This window comes from Danio rerio, chromosome 22, assembly GCF_052040795.2.
Source record: "Danio rerio strain M-AB ecotype USA chromosome 22, GRCz13ab, whole genome shotgun sequence".
NCBI lineage: Eukaryota > Metazoa > Chordata > Actinopteri > Cypriniformes > Danionidae > Danio > Danio rerio.
Window position 1 is genome coordinate 27,431,819 of NC_141042.1, and position 16,500 is coordinate 27,448,318.

The 16,500-nt window shown below is 35.8% G+C and overlaps 1 protein-coding gene and 1 long non-coding RNA gene across 5 annotated transcripts in view; one reads left to right on the plus strand and one right to left on the minus strand.

Moving 5' to 3' along the window:
* LOC147838535 (uncharacterized) lies at positions 1-4,419 on the plus strand. Its single transcript, XR_015522133.1, has 7 exons — positions 1-79; positions 1,646-1,767; positions 2,510-2,593; positions 2,714-2,768; positions 2,868-2,943; positions 3,018-3,194; positions 3,531-4,419. It is a non-coding gene; the product is annotated as an uncharacterized LOC147838535 (long non-coding RNA).
* A 1,635-nt stretch (positions 4,420-6,054) lies between these two features.
* c3b.1 (complement C3b, tandem duplicate 1) overlaps positions 6,055-16,500 on the minus strand; it is a 51,842-nt gene continuing 41,396 nt past the window's right edge. For 2 of the 4 annotated variants that reach the window (NM_001100013.2, NM_001442341.1), the window contains 12 exon segments: positions 6,055-7,710; positions 9,190-9,340; positions 10,904-10,984; positions 11,051-11,134; positions 11,206-11,295; positions 12,255-12,360; positions 12,456-12,545; positions 12,846-12,933; positions 13,020-13,071; positions 13,452-13,542; positions 13,625-13,684; positions 13,776-13,931. In NM_001100013.2, the coding sequence (NP_001093483.2) occupies positions 7,572-7,710; positions 9,190-9,340; positions 10,904-10,984; positions 11,051-11,134; positions 11,206-11,295; positions 12,255-12,360; positions 12,456-12,545; positions 12,846-12,933; positions 13,020-13,071; positions 13,452-13,542; positions 13,625-13,684; positions 13,776-13,931 (1,188 nt within the window). In that variant the 3' untranslated portion in view covers positions 6,055-7,571. 4 annotated transcript variants of the gene reach the window in all.

The window sequence follows — 16,500 nt, forward strand, 5'->3', positions numbered from 1 at the left end:
GGTAGAGTATGCTGGCTGTTTACACAGAACTTCGCACGCTTTTCAAAGAAAAGTCTATTTTGGAGTCCACACTTTTCAGGTAAGAATGTATTAAAGATATATTTTCAGTGTCATTTTTACATGTGAAGCTGTGTTCTGTTGATTTTGTCTGACTCTCGGGTCTCGGCTTTCCCCCGCTTTAAAGAGCCCATATTATGGGTTTTTGAAAATTCCCCTCCATGTAGTGTGTAACACAGCTCTAAGTGAAGTGAAGTATCCAGCTAAGGCTTAAATCTGTAAGAATACAGTGTTTAAAACTGTTGATTCATCTATAAAAGAGTCGATTCATAGTGCTTCAAACGAGTCGCCTTGATACCGACTCATTAGGTGTTTCGCCATGACGTACGAACGAAACAAAGTTTTTCACGTGCACGCGCAAACCCGGGAGATTTCAAACCTGAGGCCCCGCCCTCTGACGCAGTAACCCAGACACACACACACACACACACCCACAAACACACGCACACAAACATGCCGGTCGATTGAAGTCACATTGCAGATGGATATATTGAGTCTCTACCCAAAGATGAAACCTCAGCATTATAGCCAAGCAGTTGGAAACTACTGGAAACTTCTGGAAGCTACATGCTACAAAGAATACTTCATCTGAGTTTGTTAAAGGAAGGATCAGTAAAGAGTAACTGATGGACGTCAGGATGGGTTTCTTCCATTTCTCAAGTGTAAGTACGTGCGGTTAAAGTTGTTGCCTCGTTGACTCTAGCTTGCAAATGTATTTAGTTGTGATTTGTTACTTGTAACCGAGTGTACTGTATCAGGTTAACTGGCTATATTCTCTTATCGCGTGCAAAGTCACGTTAAAAACGCGACGCGTGCTGCTTTGTTTATGGAGCTCCGTGGTAACGTTAGAGGTGTGCATACCCGCGGCTGTCCCCGCGCTAGATTTCTGCGGCGCGGGAATACATTTCCGAATAAATCGCCGGAGCGGTCGGTAACGGGTTTGATTTGGGACGGGAGCGGGCTGCCTGAGAAAGAGAAAGATGTGTCTGCTTGGTGCTTGTGTGTTAGTGCGCACGCGCGCGTATGAGAGAGAGAGAGAGAGAGAGAGAGAGCGAGCGAGCGAGAGCTTTATGCTTGGTGCTGTGTGTGTGTTTATACAGATTTTCGGTTTTGTTCTCCCCCGCTCTTTAGCGGGATCGGGCGCGGCGGGCAGAATACGGGGCGGGTTCTAAGGCTAAAACCTGGCGGGTGCGGGCGGAAGCGGGAGCGTTCTCGTCCGGAGGTGTTTGTGTGTGTGTGGCAGCTAAAATCCACGCCTACACTATCTAGCGTGTATGAACTGTGATTACTTTTTAAATTGCTGATTAGCTATTGGCCATTTCACTCTCTGACTGAAGGCAGTCGACCAATCGCGACAGACAGTCATCGGTCCAATCAGCGCAGATTAGCTTCGCGCTAAGGAGGGGTTTGGGAACAAATGAATCACTGAACGATTCATACAGGAGTCGCTGGGATAATTAGGTAAAAATAAATGCAGATTATAAGACCATGAAAGTGTTTTTTGACCTTGCATGCATATTAGACTGTTGTTGGAGACCCTTACAACCAAGATATGACCCTATTTCATGTATAATATGGGCTCTTTAAGTGCTCCGGACTGCCTGGTGTATGTTGGCCTGTAGGATGGAGTTTGCTAAGATTTCTGCAGCTTATTAAAGAAGTTACTACAATGTGATATCGAAGTCACCGAGGGATATAACGTTATAGACGGTGAGTACTATTTGCTTTTAGTTTTCTCGGTGTAAAAGTTCCCTTTATTGCCTACGTTACGTATTCCCGCCTTATATCTTACGTTACGTTACTGCTTTATTAATAAGTGTTGCCACGGCGGAATATAATCGCAACCCAATTAACAAAATACACTCGGGCCAGTTGCGGCGGCAGAAGCGAGCCGACGCTGCCGTATCCGTGCATCGGAATCAGGCCGTGAGTAATGTGCGGTGTGGCCCGGAGCTCGCGCGACTAAAGTCTTCATATACCTTGATATAAAACCTTTTGTTATTAATACTGGAAATTTGTAATTATCGATAATGTTTTATATTTTGAGGCAATTTTCTAGCCACGGTTGACCGCTGAAATGTAATTTTAGACGGTTATATAAGTTACAAACACGTTACAAACGTGGCGTGTGTATGCTACATATCTTTGTTTCAGTGTCTAAGTTACATTAATGTTGAGGAGTGTCCACAAACTCTCATATCCAGAATTGTTGGTGCTTTACTATCGTTTAACGTTATACTTATGTTAATGTAGAATTATTAACATACCACGTTGTATAAATCGACGTTTTAAGTTATACTTTGTTCTTTAGTGTAATAATTTGTCTCATCTGTTCTGAAACTGGTACCTTGAGCTATTTTACCTATTTTATTAACATCTCAAAATAAATAAATAGTTATTGCTTTATCTTATTGCTTTTCAGAAGTTTTTGAAGTTTCCAATTGTCTTTCAGGACAAGATTGAACAACATAATGCAGGCTAACAGCATCAGAGCAATGAAGGCATGTCATATGAAAGCATGGCTCAGTTACAAGATGTAAGTATGTCTCATTATCTATACCATGGTTTTAATGGCTTACATACTGTTTAAAATTTGTAGGTTTTTACTTACAAACAACAATAAATGTACACCCACATGTTTAAAATTATTTTCTAGGTTTTCATCGAAAGATGAGAGATCAACTGAAGAATGCTATGGACCTGACTCTAAGGTACTCTTTCTAAACTTTCTCCACTTGAATAATATTATTAAATTCTAGCTTTGGATGGACTCCTTCATATTTGTTTGTATGCCACATCTTATGTTCCAGGAATTGATTTTACAGCAGCACTTCTCATGTTGCCAGCCTTGTTAAGCGAGACACTTCAACATTTCGTTGTGCTCGGGTGCGTATGTTGTTTTTTGTTTAGTATATGCTGTAATAAATGCATTTTATAATGCTTGATATTCTTTATATTAGGATGACGCAGTGGGTAGTGCTGTCACCTTACAGCAAGAAGGTCGCTGGTTCGAGCCTCGGCTGGGTCAGTTGGCATTTGTGTGAGGAGTTTGCATATTCTTCCAGTGTTCGTGAGGGTTTCCTCCAAGTGCTCCGGTTTCCCCACAAGTATAAAGACATGCGCTATAGCTGAATTTGGTAAGCTTATTTGTCTGTAGTGTATAAATGTGTGTGTGAATAAATGTGTCTGGATGTTTCGTAATACTGGGTTGCAGCCGGAAGGGCATCTGCTGCATAAAACATGCTGGATAAGTTGGTGGTTCATTCCACTGTGTGCAACCCCAGATTAATAAAGGGACTAAGCCGAAAAGAAATTGAATGAATGAATGAAATTTATATTAGTCTTTTAATCTGTGATACTTTTTTTTTTTAATCAGTGAATATTAATTATTTCACTTTCTATGCATGTTGATTTTCTCTTCATCAGTGATAGAGTGACTGATATTAATGTAATTATTGCTTTGTCATTTACAGTGAATCATCTTCACCACATCCAACAGTTCAAGTACAGGAGGAGGCCACCGACTGGACAACTGTGTTAACAAGACGAGTCACGGCAGTTTTCAGAGTTGATGGAATTTCGATTGGCCGGGCTAATGATGTGGACGAATATACATTTTTGACATATCCATCTTATTAGAAGAACACCTTGATGTTTCTGCAGTGGAATGTTTTGAATGAACGGTGGACAGTGACAAGCCTCGATCTACTCCAGTTACCAGAGTGATCAACCTTGTTTTTTGTTTCTCTACATGCTCTGGGGATAATCACAATCATCAAGTTAATCCAGCACACTGCTATCATTCATGCATAAAGCAAATTTTTAAATAATTTGTGCTCCTAATGACTATCAAAGAACATTTTCCAGATATGAGTGCTTTACATGTCATGTTTATCAAAAGCCTAAACACATATTGTGTTACAACAAATTACAACTCCACTTGAGGATGATGAGGAGTAATCTACTGATGTTGAGGAAGAGGCTACTGATGTATTCGGTTTTCTGCACTGTTGAAGCAATTTATAGAGAAAGTTTGCCTTCATTCTGAAATTCAGAGAAAATGTTGATGACAAATTATTTATTATGACTGAGTATTCTGACTAAAGACAAACACTTTGGACTTTATAAAGTGCAGTACTTGATGTAGCCTGTGTAATGTGTTTATAAATCTTAAACAGTATTCTTGTGGTCTTTGTATTAAGTGTAGATTATTTAGTTTTTATTTGTTATCTAAATTGTTCTTTTTACTGTTTTACATGTCTGCTTTATACTTGCTGTGTAATTTTATTTCTTTACACATTCAGTTGTGAGTTGTAATGAAATATTTCTACATTAGTAAATAAAAATGGACATCTGTGAACCAAAATATTTTATTTATTTATTTGTGCGTGCAGTCACCAAAGGATCAAAATGCCTGGGTCAGTACCCTGAAAATACTATATAATAAAAAAAGGTACATTTTTGTACCTTCAGTGTCTAGGGTACAAAATTGTCCCTTAAAGGGTACAAATGTAGAAGGTACAATTTTGTACCTTTAAAATGAGGTACAAATTTGTACCCTTAAGGGTACCACCCCAGTGACGGGCCATTTGTACCCTAAAAGGTACAATTTTGTACCTTTTTTTCTGAGAGTGTATATATATATATATATATATATATATATATATATATATATATATATATATACATTTTTTTATATTATTTATATTTATATATTATTTATATATTATTATATATTATATATTTGTGGTTATGCTTTATTGATTTGTTTTACTGAGATTGTGACTGTTGTGCTTATTTACGTTGTAAATAAGTTGAATGTACTAAATCACTCACTCATTTAAATTTCATTAAATTATAGTCATGTTGAACTAAATTGTTTTTAAGCAATTTTAATTAGTTTAACGGGAAAGATCATCCAAAATTATAATTTCTGTTAACATCAGAAGATGATATTTTGAAGAATTTTGGAAACTGGTAATAATTGACATGATCCATAGTAGGGCAAAATACTATTGAAGTCAATAATGATTACAGTTTTTTAAATTTTTTAAGTATCTTCATCAAAAGTAGCAAAGGTTTGGGACAAGTCAATAGTAAATAAATGATGATGGACTTTTAATTTTTTGGGCAAACTACTCTAGCCTCATAGACAGAATTATAAGCTCTCCTGAGGATTTTTTAGGGACTGAGCATCGGTGATGTGTAGGCCCTATTGAAATTGCTCTGATTATTATTATTATTATTATTATCATCATTATTATCATAATGCCCCTATTTGAGGACATTTTGAGGGTCTAAACATTCTCGAAAAACTCTTGAAATTTTTTCACACACAGCTGAAGTGGTAAAAAAGTTTTTTAGTTTAATAAGGGTTTCAGAAGTAGGTGTGGCAATATGGCTCGACAGCGCCACCTATAAACATTTGAAGAAGTGGCCCCCCGAGTTACGTTTCATGCACACACAAAAATTGCCATTTCAGGCATTGTTTAACAAACTCTGAAACTCTAAAATGTTGATGATAGACTTTTCATTTCTTGGGCAAACTACTCTAACTGTGACCACTTAATTTTTTTTTTGTTTGTTTTGTTTTTTGTTTGTTAAATCATGGTTATGTCTTACTAGTTCATTCTCCTATTTTAATTAACTTAAGTTATGGCTACATTTTACATTAAGATGTAGAAACAAGTTCTTTTTTTTTTTACAAGTAGCTAATCTAAAACACATTTCTAGGCAGCTAGCATTATGCTAAACTTTTAGCTTGCTAACAAAAAGCTAGTTGAAAACACTAAAAATAGCTTGTTTTAGTAATATAAATAGTGATAGTTTGTTCTTGCCAAGCATTCTGGTACAGATTAAACTAGAAATCCACTTTATTGACCTGACACTAAAAACTATGTGGAAGATGATTACAAATAAATTTAGGACAATAAGTACAAAACTTGATATTAATTTTTCTGAGTCTGATTACGAAAACAAAACCAAAACAAATAAGAGTTGTGTAGACAATAGACAACTGATTTTATTTTAAAATCCAAACTGCAGAAAAGAAAGAAACAGCAAGAAAACTAGATCTTTCTTTTCTGAAAATTATTAACAAAGTACACTTCTGAAGATTGTTTATTCCACAGTGAAAACCCACACTAGCGACATCTTGTCTTCCCTCTAATGCAACTTGTGGAAAAATGGTGGATGTATTGTCCATCACTAGATCAAACATGAAATGGGTTAAGAACTGTTTTGAGGTTGTTTTTTAGCACAGACAAAAATATATTTTTAATGAAAGAACTGTATTAAAGTCTGCGCAAAATCTAAATTTACAGTGTTTATTTTGCTAGCTCACATTGTTATTCTTAAAGGTGCAGTAGGTGATTTGCCAAAATGCTAATCGGTTAGCAGATTAGCTTTGGATGGAAGGGGAGGTACTGTGTTTCAAAGCTACGCCTCCTGAAATTGCGAACGCGACCACCGCGACGAAACGACAGCAGACAACCCACTAGTTCATGTCATTCCCCAGTTAGAAGTGTACATAGTGGTTGGCCCGGTTGCGTGCAGGAATTTCACTTATTAAGCCACACTTACATGCAATTTCAGAGCGAATATTCAGACTAGCATGGTAAAGAATATAGGGAGCGCATCACAAGCTGTCATTGTTCAGAAATGACCCAATGTGAATATAAAAGCAGATTCAGCTCAGCAAGCAGGCTAGGCAGAATAGCGCTATTTACTGATGTTTTGTTGTTAAACTAAATATAAATCTACATTATCGATGCTGTAAAAGGCCCTTATCAAACCGAAAATACACAACACACTATACATCAGCTCTGCATGAAACTAAATAGTTTTAAAACAGAACATTTCCCGCTAAGAGTAATACTTGAGCCAGGGTGTCGTCCTTCCTCCAGCGTGCAAAAATAACCCAGGAATGATTCAGGAGTTTAAAAAGTTTCAATTTAGCATTAGATTTCGCCGTGACTGTGACTGTGTGCATGCGCAAGCCCAGCTAGACATGCAAGCGTTCATGCCGGCGGGCAAGCCCAAATCTGCATTTGCTGACAGACAGATTGAGCTACTTATCGCAATTATGGGAGATGTCGGTCCGACAATATTTAATTGGATGAACATTTTTTTAGTTTTATGCCTTACTCAGAATATAAAAATACATATAAACACATTTAGATCATTTACTGTAATCATTACTATTGGACTGTGAAGAGACTTTTAGCCAGCACAACAAAAAATGCTTCTGAAGACAATTAACTACTGCACCTTTAAGGTCAATAAAGTTAATACACTGAAAAAAAACTGGTTTGGTAATCTTCAACCAAACGGACCATTTGCTTATATTAATAGCCTCGTTAGTTTGCTATGAGGGAATGATGCGCAAAGAAAGCCCCGCCCCCTACTCAATATTCTGTTTTAGTTGTAAGTACATCAACCTATTGAAATAAACGTCTCAGCACTGTTTCACGTGGACTTTAAGAATCAAAATAACACATAAGAAAAAGTTAGTCTCAAGCCTGACAGCCGTCTTCAATCAGTTTCTTTGCAAAGCTCTTCAGCTCGTCACATTTCTTCTGCAGTGTTGATCCACATTCAGACTCATCTGGCCAGCGCTCAACCCACGTCTCTTTCCCAAGCGTATACACATACCTGAGAGCAAACACAAGCAAATGATCAAATATGAACCCAAATAGATATATAGGTGAAGTCAAAATTATTAGCCCCCCTGTATATTTGTTTCCTAATTTCTGTTTAACAGAAATAAGATTTTTTTTTTTCAATGCATTTATAAGCATAATAGTTTAACTGACTAATTTCTAATAACTGATTTCTTTTTATTTTTTATTTTCTAATATTTTATTTTACTAGATATTTTTCAAGATACTAGTATTCAGCTTAATGTGACATTTAAAGGCTTAACTAGGTTAATTATGGTAGGGTAATTAGTCACTGTATAACAATGCTTTGCTCTGTAGACAATCAAAACAAAATATTGCTTAAGGGGGCTAATAATATTGACCTTAAAATAGTTTTAAAAATGATAAAAATCGCTTTTTTATCCTAGGGAAAATAAAACAAAGAAGAAAAAATATTATCGGAAGTACTGTGAAAGATTCCTTGCTCTGTTAAACATCATTTGGAAAATATTTGAAAAAAAAAATTTTTTTTGTTATTAATAATTTTTTGAAATAATTATGAATTATTTATAATTATTGTAAAATGATAATAATTATCAGGCCCGTAGCCAGCCTGGTGAAAGGGATGGTTCTTTTTTCTCAAAATGTGGACTTTTTTGCAGTTATTCAACTCATTTTCTATTTAATTATGATGTTTAAATACTCCAATAAGTGGCATTTTAAGCACTTTTTTTAGCTGGATTAGCTTGTTGTATCCTCCATTTTTGATGTACCAAAAATATTTCCTAAAGATTTATAATAAACAAATATAAAAAAAGAGCTTCACGATTTTCTTCTAGCCTTTCTTGAAAATTTATCTAACAACATTAGCCTAATTAGTATAAACAGCAAAAATCTGTCGAAGGCACTACAAAAAGGTGGAAAAAATATTTAAAAACCTTTATTAACATGGCTATTTCTTAAAACTGCGTCTAAACGTTTTGATAACACTTGACTTCATCAGGGTAACCTGATGTAGCTGCAGTTTTAAGGAACAGCCATGTCAATAAAGGCTTCTCATTATTTTTCCCATATTTTTTAAATGCCTTGGACTGATTTTAATGTTAATTCTGATGAATCCCTTACACAAAGAGCACTGACACATAATTTAAGCTACCCCTAAAAACTTTTTTTTGTTTGGATTTTTATATGCAGCCTAATTAGTATTAAAATTAACTTTAATAGGTTGCTTTTGGTGCTTTCGACCTTTTCATTGGTCTTTTTTTTCTCTCAAGAATAAGGTTCAAGATTTCAAATAAAAGTTAGGCTACTTGTAAAATGTTTTTTTTAACAAGTCGGTCAATGGTGAAAGTTGACTTCACTTATGTCATATTGTGCGTTTTCTTAAAACCTTCAATGGGTTATTTCCACAATTGATGATGATATTGCAGGGGGGGTGGGGTTGGGGTTTGACTTTAACTTTATATGTTATCATTGGTATTACTTTACTTACTTGTTGGACACTGTGCTCCCTGCATTCCAAACATCAGTGATCGGCCCAATGACCAGATACTCCTGACCCTCTTTCAAATTAAGTCTGGTCCTGCAGCTTGCATGAGAGAGGAACATCCTCCTCTCCTTCTCATTCAGACCTTCCTCCGTCCCTAAAAACACAATATACACATGAGACCAGGGCACATATGAAATAAGAAAAACAGCCTAAAGCCTGTATGTATGCTGTATGTTATATCCATAAAGTTTTTAGTACATTAAAGAGCTTCAAAAGTTCTTTAAAAAAGAGTTTAAAATGTGGGGTATTACATAAGAAAACACAGTTCAACACTTTAAAATATGATTTACCATTAAATTTAAACCCCCACCCCCCAAACACGTGCATGTCAGAGCCGTGGAGATCTCTTTGTATTGCGCTGAAGCATGTGTGAAGCCTTCAGGTAGATAAATAGCACAGTGACAGACAAGTATGAAACTGATTTCCCTTACTAGAGTGAGCACTTTCCCAATGATTATTTGATGTATTTGTTGTGGAGTTAATTCAAGCCTTTCTGCATTAATGAGTCACACATAATGTCATTATAAAGTTTGCATGTGCGCGCACACACACACACACACACACACACACACTTACACACTCACACACTCACACACTCACACACTCGTGCACACATAACTTTGTTCTGCTTTGCACGGCAAATGTGACAAGACATACGTTAATATCCACTGCTGTATGGATATCTGTTGTGTTAAAAAATAACAAAATAACAAAATAACCCTGATTTAATGTCCAGGATTGAAGCGTCTTCTTTTATAATTGTACTGACATGCAGCTGTGTACATCGATTTTACTCTCTTTTCTTTATTACAAACATGCACATTTTAAAAAAGGTTTTAAACTCGTTCTTGAGGTGCAGATGATTACAGTGAGCTGAACAGATCTTTTAATCCCAGTTGCTTTGCGCACATCCTGTCACATGGATATGATTATATGGGTGAGTGGGAAAACAGCACTCCTACGTCACATTGCGATCAACCTCAAAATGGGAGGGATCTGGATCCTACTTTAATTATTGTGCTTATATCACACCAATTTGACTGTGGACACACTATACCTTCACACAGTTCTGTCCAAAAAGTTTCCAAAAGTTGATTTTCATCATAAAATATGACTGTTCCTTTTAAAAATATTTTTGTTATACTAAAATAAACTTAAGAACAAATAATAATTATACATGAATAAAAGTCCAGAAATTTCAGAGCTACGATATGTAAAATTTACAGTAAGGCTATGTAAGACAATTGTAACTGGTTTGTGAATAAAAATGTGTGAGGGTGACAGGGAAATGATTTTTGGAGCGACACTCGAATGTTGTGTAACTCATAAACAGCACATTATTTTCCCATTCACAAATACAGACCTTTCTGGACGATTTCAGGTAAATTGCCATGAAAAGATCATGTGTGAATGGGCCCTTTTTAAAAAAAATACCTGAAAAATATTTTCGGCAATTTCCCAGAATGAGAAGTTTTTAGTTACTTGTGAAGTCATTCGAGTAATTTTATGTCAATTTACAGGTAGTACTGTAAAAAAGGTATGTCTACCTTTCCTATTCTCCAATATATTGTTCAGAATAACAAGGAAATAAGTAGTACATAATTAATTGCTGCCAAATGTCAATTTCATACCTCCATAAAGTGCTAAACAAACATACCTTCTTTAATAACCTGCACAATCTCCATCTCATACTGGTAATAGTGACTCTGGCTGATGCTGATCAGCTTGACTCTGTAGGCTGAAGAAAAGTTGTTCATTGACAGGAATAATAAACAACAGTAATTTACTCTGAAGAAATATTCACCATGATGTAATCCGTTGCATACAGCGGCATTCCTCTGCTCTTTACCAAAAAATGCGAAGTCTTCCTTCATTACACAACAGTCACCTGCAAAGGAAGAATTTATAATGTTTCTGGATAAAAGTGAGACGTTAAACTGAAAACACAAAGAGACTGACCCTGCGAGCAGCGGCACACGTCGCCTTCACAGATCTGATCCAGCTGCTGTTTGTCTTCAGGAGGAGAGTAGAACCTGCTACAGCTTTTATCTGCAATAAATCATATAAAGTCACAGTCAAGCCTTTAGTTAGCATCAAAATAATAAATGCAAAAAAAAAAAGATATTTCAGCCAAGACTTAACCATTAGAAAGAATCTAATACTTTAGAGTTTATATTAGCGGTACCAGTGATTAATTTGAGCCGGATCCTGTTCCAGGAAATGTCAGATATTCATGTTTTGTGTTCTGATGTTTATTTTAATGGATCCGGCATTAACTTTTGCTTGGTGAATTTCAGCATGTGTGTGTGAGAGAGAGAGAATGTAAACGATTCGAATGAAAAACAGCGAGCAAAGCTGTGTGGATTGTGTGTGCGCGCACATACATAAAGGTAGTCACTTTCGACCAATCAGCTTTCTTATGTTTACGATCATTCTCATTGGTTAGTGATTATTGATTCATGCGCATGGCATAGTGGGCTACATAAATAACATTTGTGTTTTCAAAATGCCAGAGGCAGTCAAGCATGTATTATTTTTTTAAACCACGAGTAAATCTGATAATGAGCCTGATTAAAAGAAATCTTGAGAAGATGAAACTGCGCCGCTGGATCAGGATAGCGGGAGACAGAAGCAAAGGGATCTCAAGTCACAGAGTAAGTCATATTCTCCTGGCACATAATAGTGAAGTGAACTGAATGTCAGTGGTGTTAGTAAACTGAAGAGTGATGTTTATACAGTTTATGTCTGTAGCTACATGTTTGTTTGCTTTTTCAGGGTTAACCCATACCGTTATATTGCACAAAATAATTAAAGATTGTTCAGAAATTTTATGCTTTTTTCCCCGCTGTTACTCAGTAACGTCATGTTCTAGGAACACTGAAATTGTGTGGCAGATGTCGGTCATGATAACTTTAATTTCCTAATTTTGTTCCAGAAATGATCCATTTACAAATGAAGCACTGAGCAGTACCACTTAGTAAACATATAAAGCATATTAAAGTATGAACCTTTGTTGTAGTACTGGTAAACTTTGACTGTGGAAGGCTGAAGGAGCCCCACTTTAAACCTCTGATTGAGTCTGAATGAGATGATTTCTGCCTCTTTGTTGGACACCTGTGCGGGACATCACACAAAGACAGATATTCAATCATGCATTCATTTACAGCATATTAACAAGACATCTAAGTCAAAAGTTCTTGTTAGGTTACCTTGAACAGGTGAATTATGAGGGATCCTCTGTCGCTCAGGTTGTCCACCACTTGGAAGTTGTTGATGTAGCGATCCACTGAATTTGTAAGCTGAAAAAGTCATGGCAGATGTTCACGTCTATAATGCTGGGCTCACATTTATACCAAATACCATTAATTAAACATATGTCACAGTATTTATAATCAGCAATGACCTTTTTCTTGATGTCCACTATTTTAAAAGTAGCTTGTCACAATGCATTATAGGATTGCCTTCTTTATTATACATGGTCTGATGCTAAATTTGGCCAAACTTAGAGGTGAGCTGCACCTAAAAGGCTGTCAAGGTTCTGTATACAATGCAGAATTAGCTGCTGTCACTAATGTAATGTCACACGAGTTTGGTCTTACCAACTCTAAATCAGAGTTTTCAGGTTCAAAGCCTGTAGGCAGGCCGATGTCCAGAATAACCATCCTCACTTGCCGTTCTTCCAGAGCCCTGTGTAGGTGAAAATTGGAAAAATATAGGAACCACACAATGCTAACTTGATTTAAAAAGCTGTCAACCCGTTTAGAAGTGCTTACCTCACATTGACATTGAGTCTGAAGGACTTTTCTACATCCGATGAGGTTTTTTCTAAAAATGGACAATAGAGTATTGGTGAAATCTATCCAGTAGACTTTTCATAAAGCTACATGGCAGAACGATCACATAAACACAAGTATTGTCAAACCCACAGTCAATCCAGTTGGAAAAAAAGAAGTATCAGGTGACTAAAACCAAACATTTCTAACAAAAAACTCATTCCAGGGTGAAGAATTTCTGAAACCATGGGTATAGTGTCATCGTGAGGCCACTACAACTAAAGTTTTCACCCCATGATGTCAGAGGAGGGAGAAATCCCTTTATTAAAATACTGTGAAAGTTACATTATTTCTAAAAGAATCAACAGTTCATAAATCCTGCACTGTACATCTCGGTATGGGGGAAAACACTGCAAACTTTTGTCAACTCACCATTAGTCTCAGCGATAGAGACGTCCAGCTGAAAGCCGTTGCATGTGCTGTTCTCATACACATCAGGAAGCTGATGGTAAACCGTCACTACCTATTACACATAAACGATGAATTATATCTCGATTTTTATATTCTAGTTCAAGATATTCTTGGTAAACATTGACATTTAGCACCTCCAAAACACCCTTGCCGTTCCCAGAAGCCGCCACTGAGAATTCCTGATCAAGAGGGACCTGGAAGACATTAAAAGTGTGTCATATTTCATACCAAACTTGTCTTTGTCTTCAAAAAGGAGTTCAAAAGATGGAACATCCATAAACTCACTCGTGAAGAACGGGCCACATAAGCCAAGTTGGGATTGAAGGTCCAGCGAACATCACTCCGACCAGGAACGCTGAGCTGAACCAACAAATTGAGGTCTGACGGAGGAGGCCTCTTCACTAGATACTCAGACAGGGCCTGAAGAACCACCATGGTGGACTGATGGAGGAATATAATCATTATATGAAAACAAATGAACCACAACTACACCACTGGTCAAAAGTTTGGAATGAGTAAAGAAAAGTTGCTTAAGCAAAATTGTTACAGTACAGAAATCCTCTGGAGTGTTAATAAGGTAATTATTAGACTTTTATCACATAATAAAAGTACAATTACATTGTGATCAATCTAAATGATGTTACAATACATGGTTCTTCACTTGATGAAGGAATAAAAGAAGCCTGTTCTGCTTACCACAACTGCATTTATTTGATCAAATATGTTGCAAAGTTGTGAAATATTCTTACAATTTAAAATAATAGTGTTCACATTGGGTGTAGTCCCAATATTTTTTCATTATTGTTATTTAAAACAGAAGTATCAGCATTATTACTCCAACCGTCAGTGATACATGATCCGGTCCCACTTTATATTAAGTGGCCTTAACTACTATGTACTTACACAGGAATTAATAGTTTGTTACAAAGTACTTATTGTGTAAGCTCATGTATTTACTGTGTACTTATGCTTGATTTAATACAATTATGTAATTACATCTGTAATTAACTTTTGTAATTACATTTGTAAATACACTGTTGACCATGCCTTACACCTTAACCCACCCTTAAACCTACCCATACCACCAAACCTGTTCATAACCCAACCTCTATCCCAACTCAAAAGCACCACAAGTGTTCTCAAATACATCATAAACACAGTAAGTACAATGTATTTCTTTTTTTGATGCAATTACATAGTAGTTAAGGACACTTAATATAAAGTGGGACCCATGATCCTTCTAACACTAAAATATAGTATACACATGTAGACGCATTATAAAATGTCTTTACTTTCACTCTTGGACTATTTAATGTGTCCTATAAACAAAAGAAAATACAATACATTTTTTTTTAGTTATGAATGGTACTGTATAGGTTGTTTTCACATGACATTATTGATGACGCACGAAATTCAGATGCAGGGCAGGAAGTGATTCCTCTACATAGGAATCGCTATCAGAACATCAAAATGTTTCTGTTTTATGTTGTTTATAATTGTTTAAATTAGTCAAAATGAGAAATGTCGAACAGCTTTTATAGACTTCGAAATGCTTTAGCTCATAAAAAGGATTTTAAGGTTTAAGAAACTGCCTGAAAAACGGAAGAAAAGGCAGCATGTAATAAACATTTATTTAATACATCCATATGTACAAACTTTTTTTGAACACGATAATTCATTTGACAGCACCAATAAAGATTATACACAGGCCTAGCTATGTATGGAAATATGCTAATGTGTTATATAAAAATCAGATACAAACACAACCACACTTATACAAAATCCAGGAGGATATAAATAGCCCACCCTGCCATGTTATCGCTGCACTCGAATCTCTGTCTTGTTGTGCAATAATCCATGTCTTTACCAGCGTTTTGACAGAATAAACAACCGTAACGTCAACATCAAGATGCGTGGCAGCGCATGAATGTTTGTTGATGCTAAGTAAAAAAAAAGAAATGCAACCCTTGCGACAAAACTAGACGATTATTATTGTGGAGCATTTTTCACTCTTACAAAAATAAATTAATAATAATGTAGACTAAACGTCCACACTTTTGTATGCTTTCATCTGTTTTTTCATTATGTCTGGAAGATATTCACATGTGGTAAAAAACTATAGTAAAGTGTTTAACTCTTTGTTAATGAGTGCTAAAGAATACTGTAGCATAGTAAACTGATATTCTGTGGTAATTATTGTAAAGTTAGTGTAAACTGTGGTGCATTGTGATTATAACGTATAAAACTGAAGCCTATTGAATAATCTGTTTATTACTACAGTTGTGCTGTACCACAGCAACAATATGATTACGACAATTTCATTCGGGTAAGTATGCTTCCAAACACTATAGTATTCGCTATGGTATTTTTTCATGTAAAGTAATTATACAGTATGTACTGCATTATTGACAGGCAAATATAATTTAATAAAGTAGACTCTTAGTAAACTCGGTCCTCTTCATGATATAAGGATTAGGTAATACTTAATTTCCATGGTCCATTTGAGTATTAGTAGACTGTCTGCTTAATATCTGTTGATACTGCTGCTAAACAGACATTTAACTGACTATAAATAACTTTGAAAGTACATGTCAACTTACACTAACCCTAACCTCAACCAAACAGTCTACTTATAATCTAATGAAAATTAGTTAACATGTAGATGCAATGTAACTTAAATTTAACAAACAAACAATCAAAATAAAGTGCGATCAAGGATTATGCCCAACATATGTGGTTATTTTCTATTTATATCTCCTGACCTATGAAATATGGTAAAAATCGAAAAAACTTAAACTTTCCTTTGTGTTTCCCATTTATCTGAATTCTGTGCGTCACCAGAACCGCGTGATTGAAAACAACATATACAGCCTAACAATATTCAACACTGACAATAGTAATGAATGTTTCTCAAATCATCATTTTAGTATTTCTGAACAAACCTTCAACACTGAAATCTGAAAACTGTTTAAATCACCCTGCAGCTCAAGACCGGTTACTGACTGAAGAT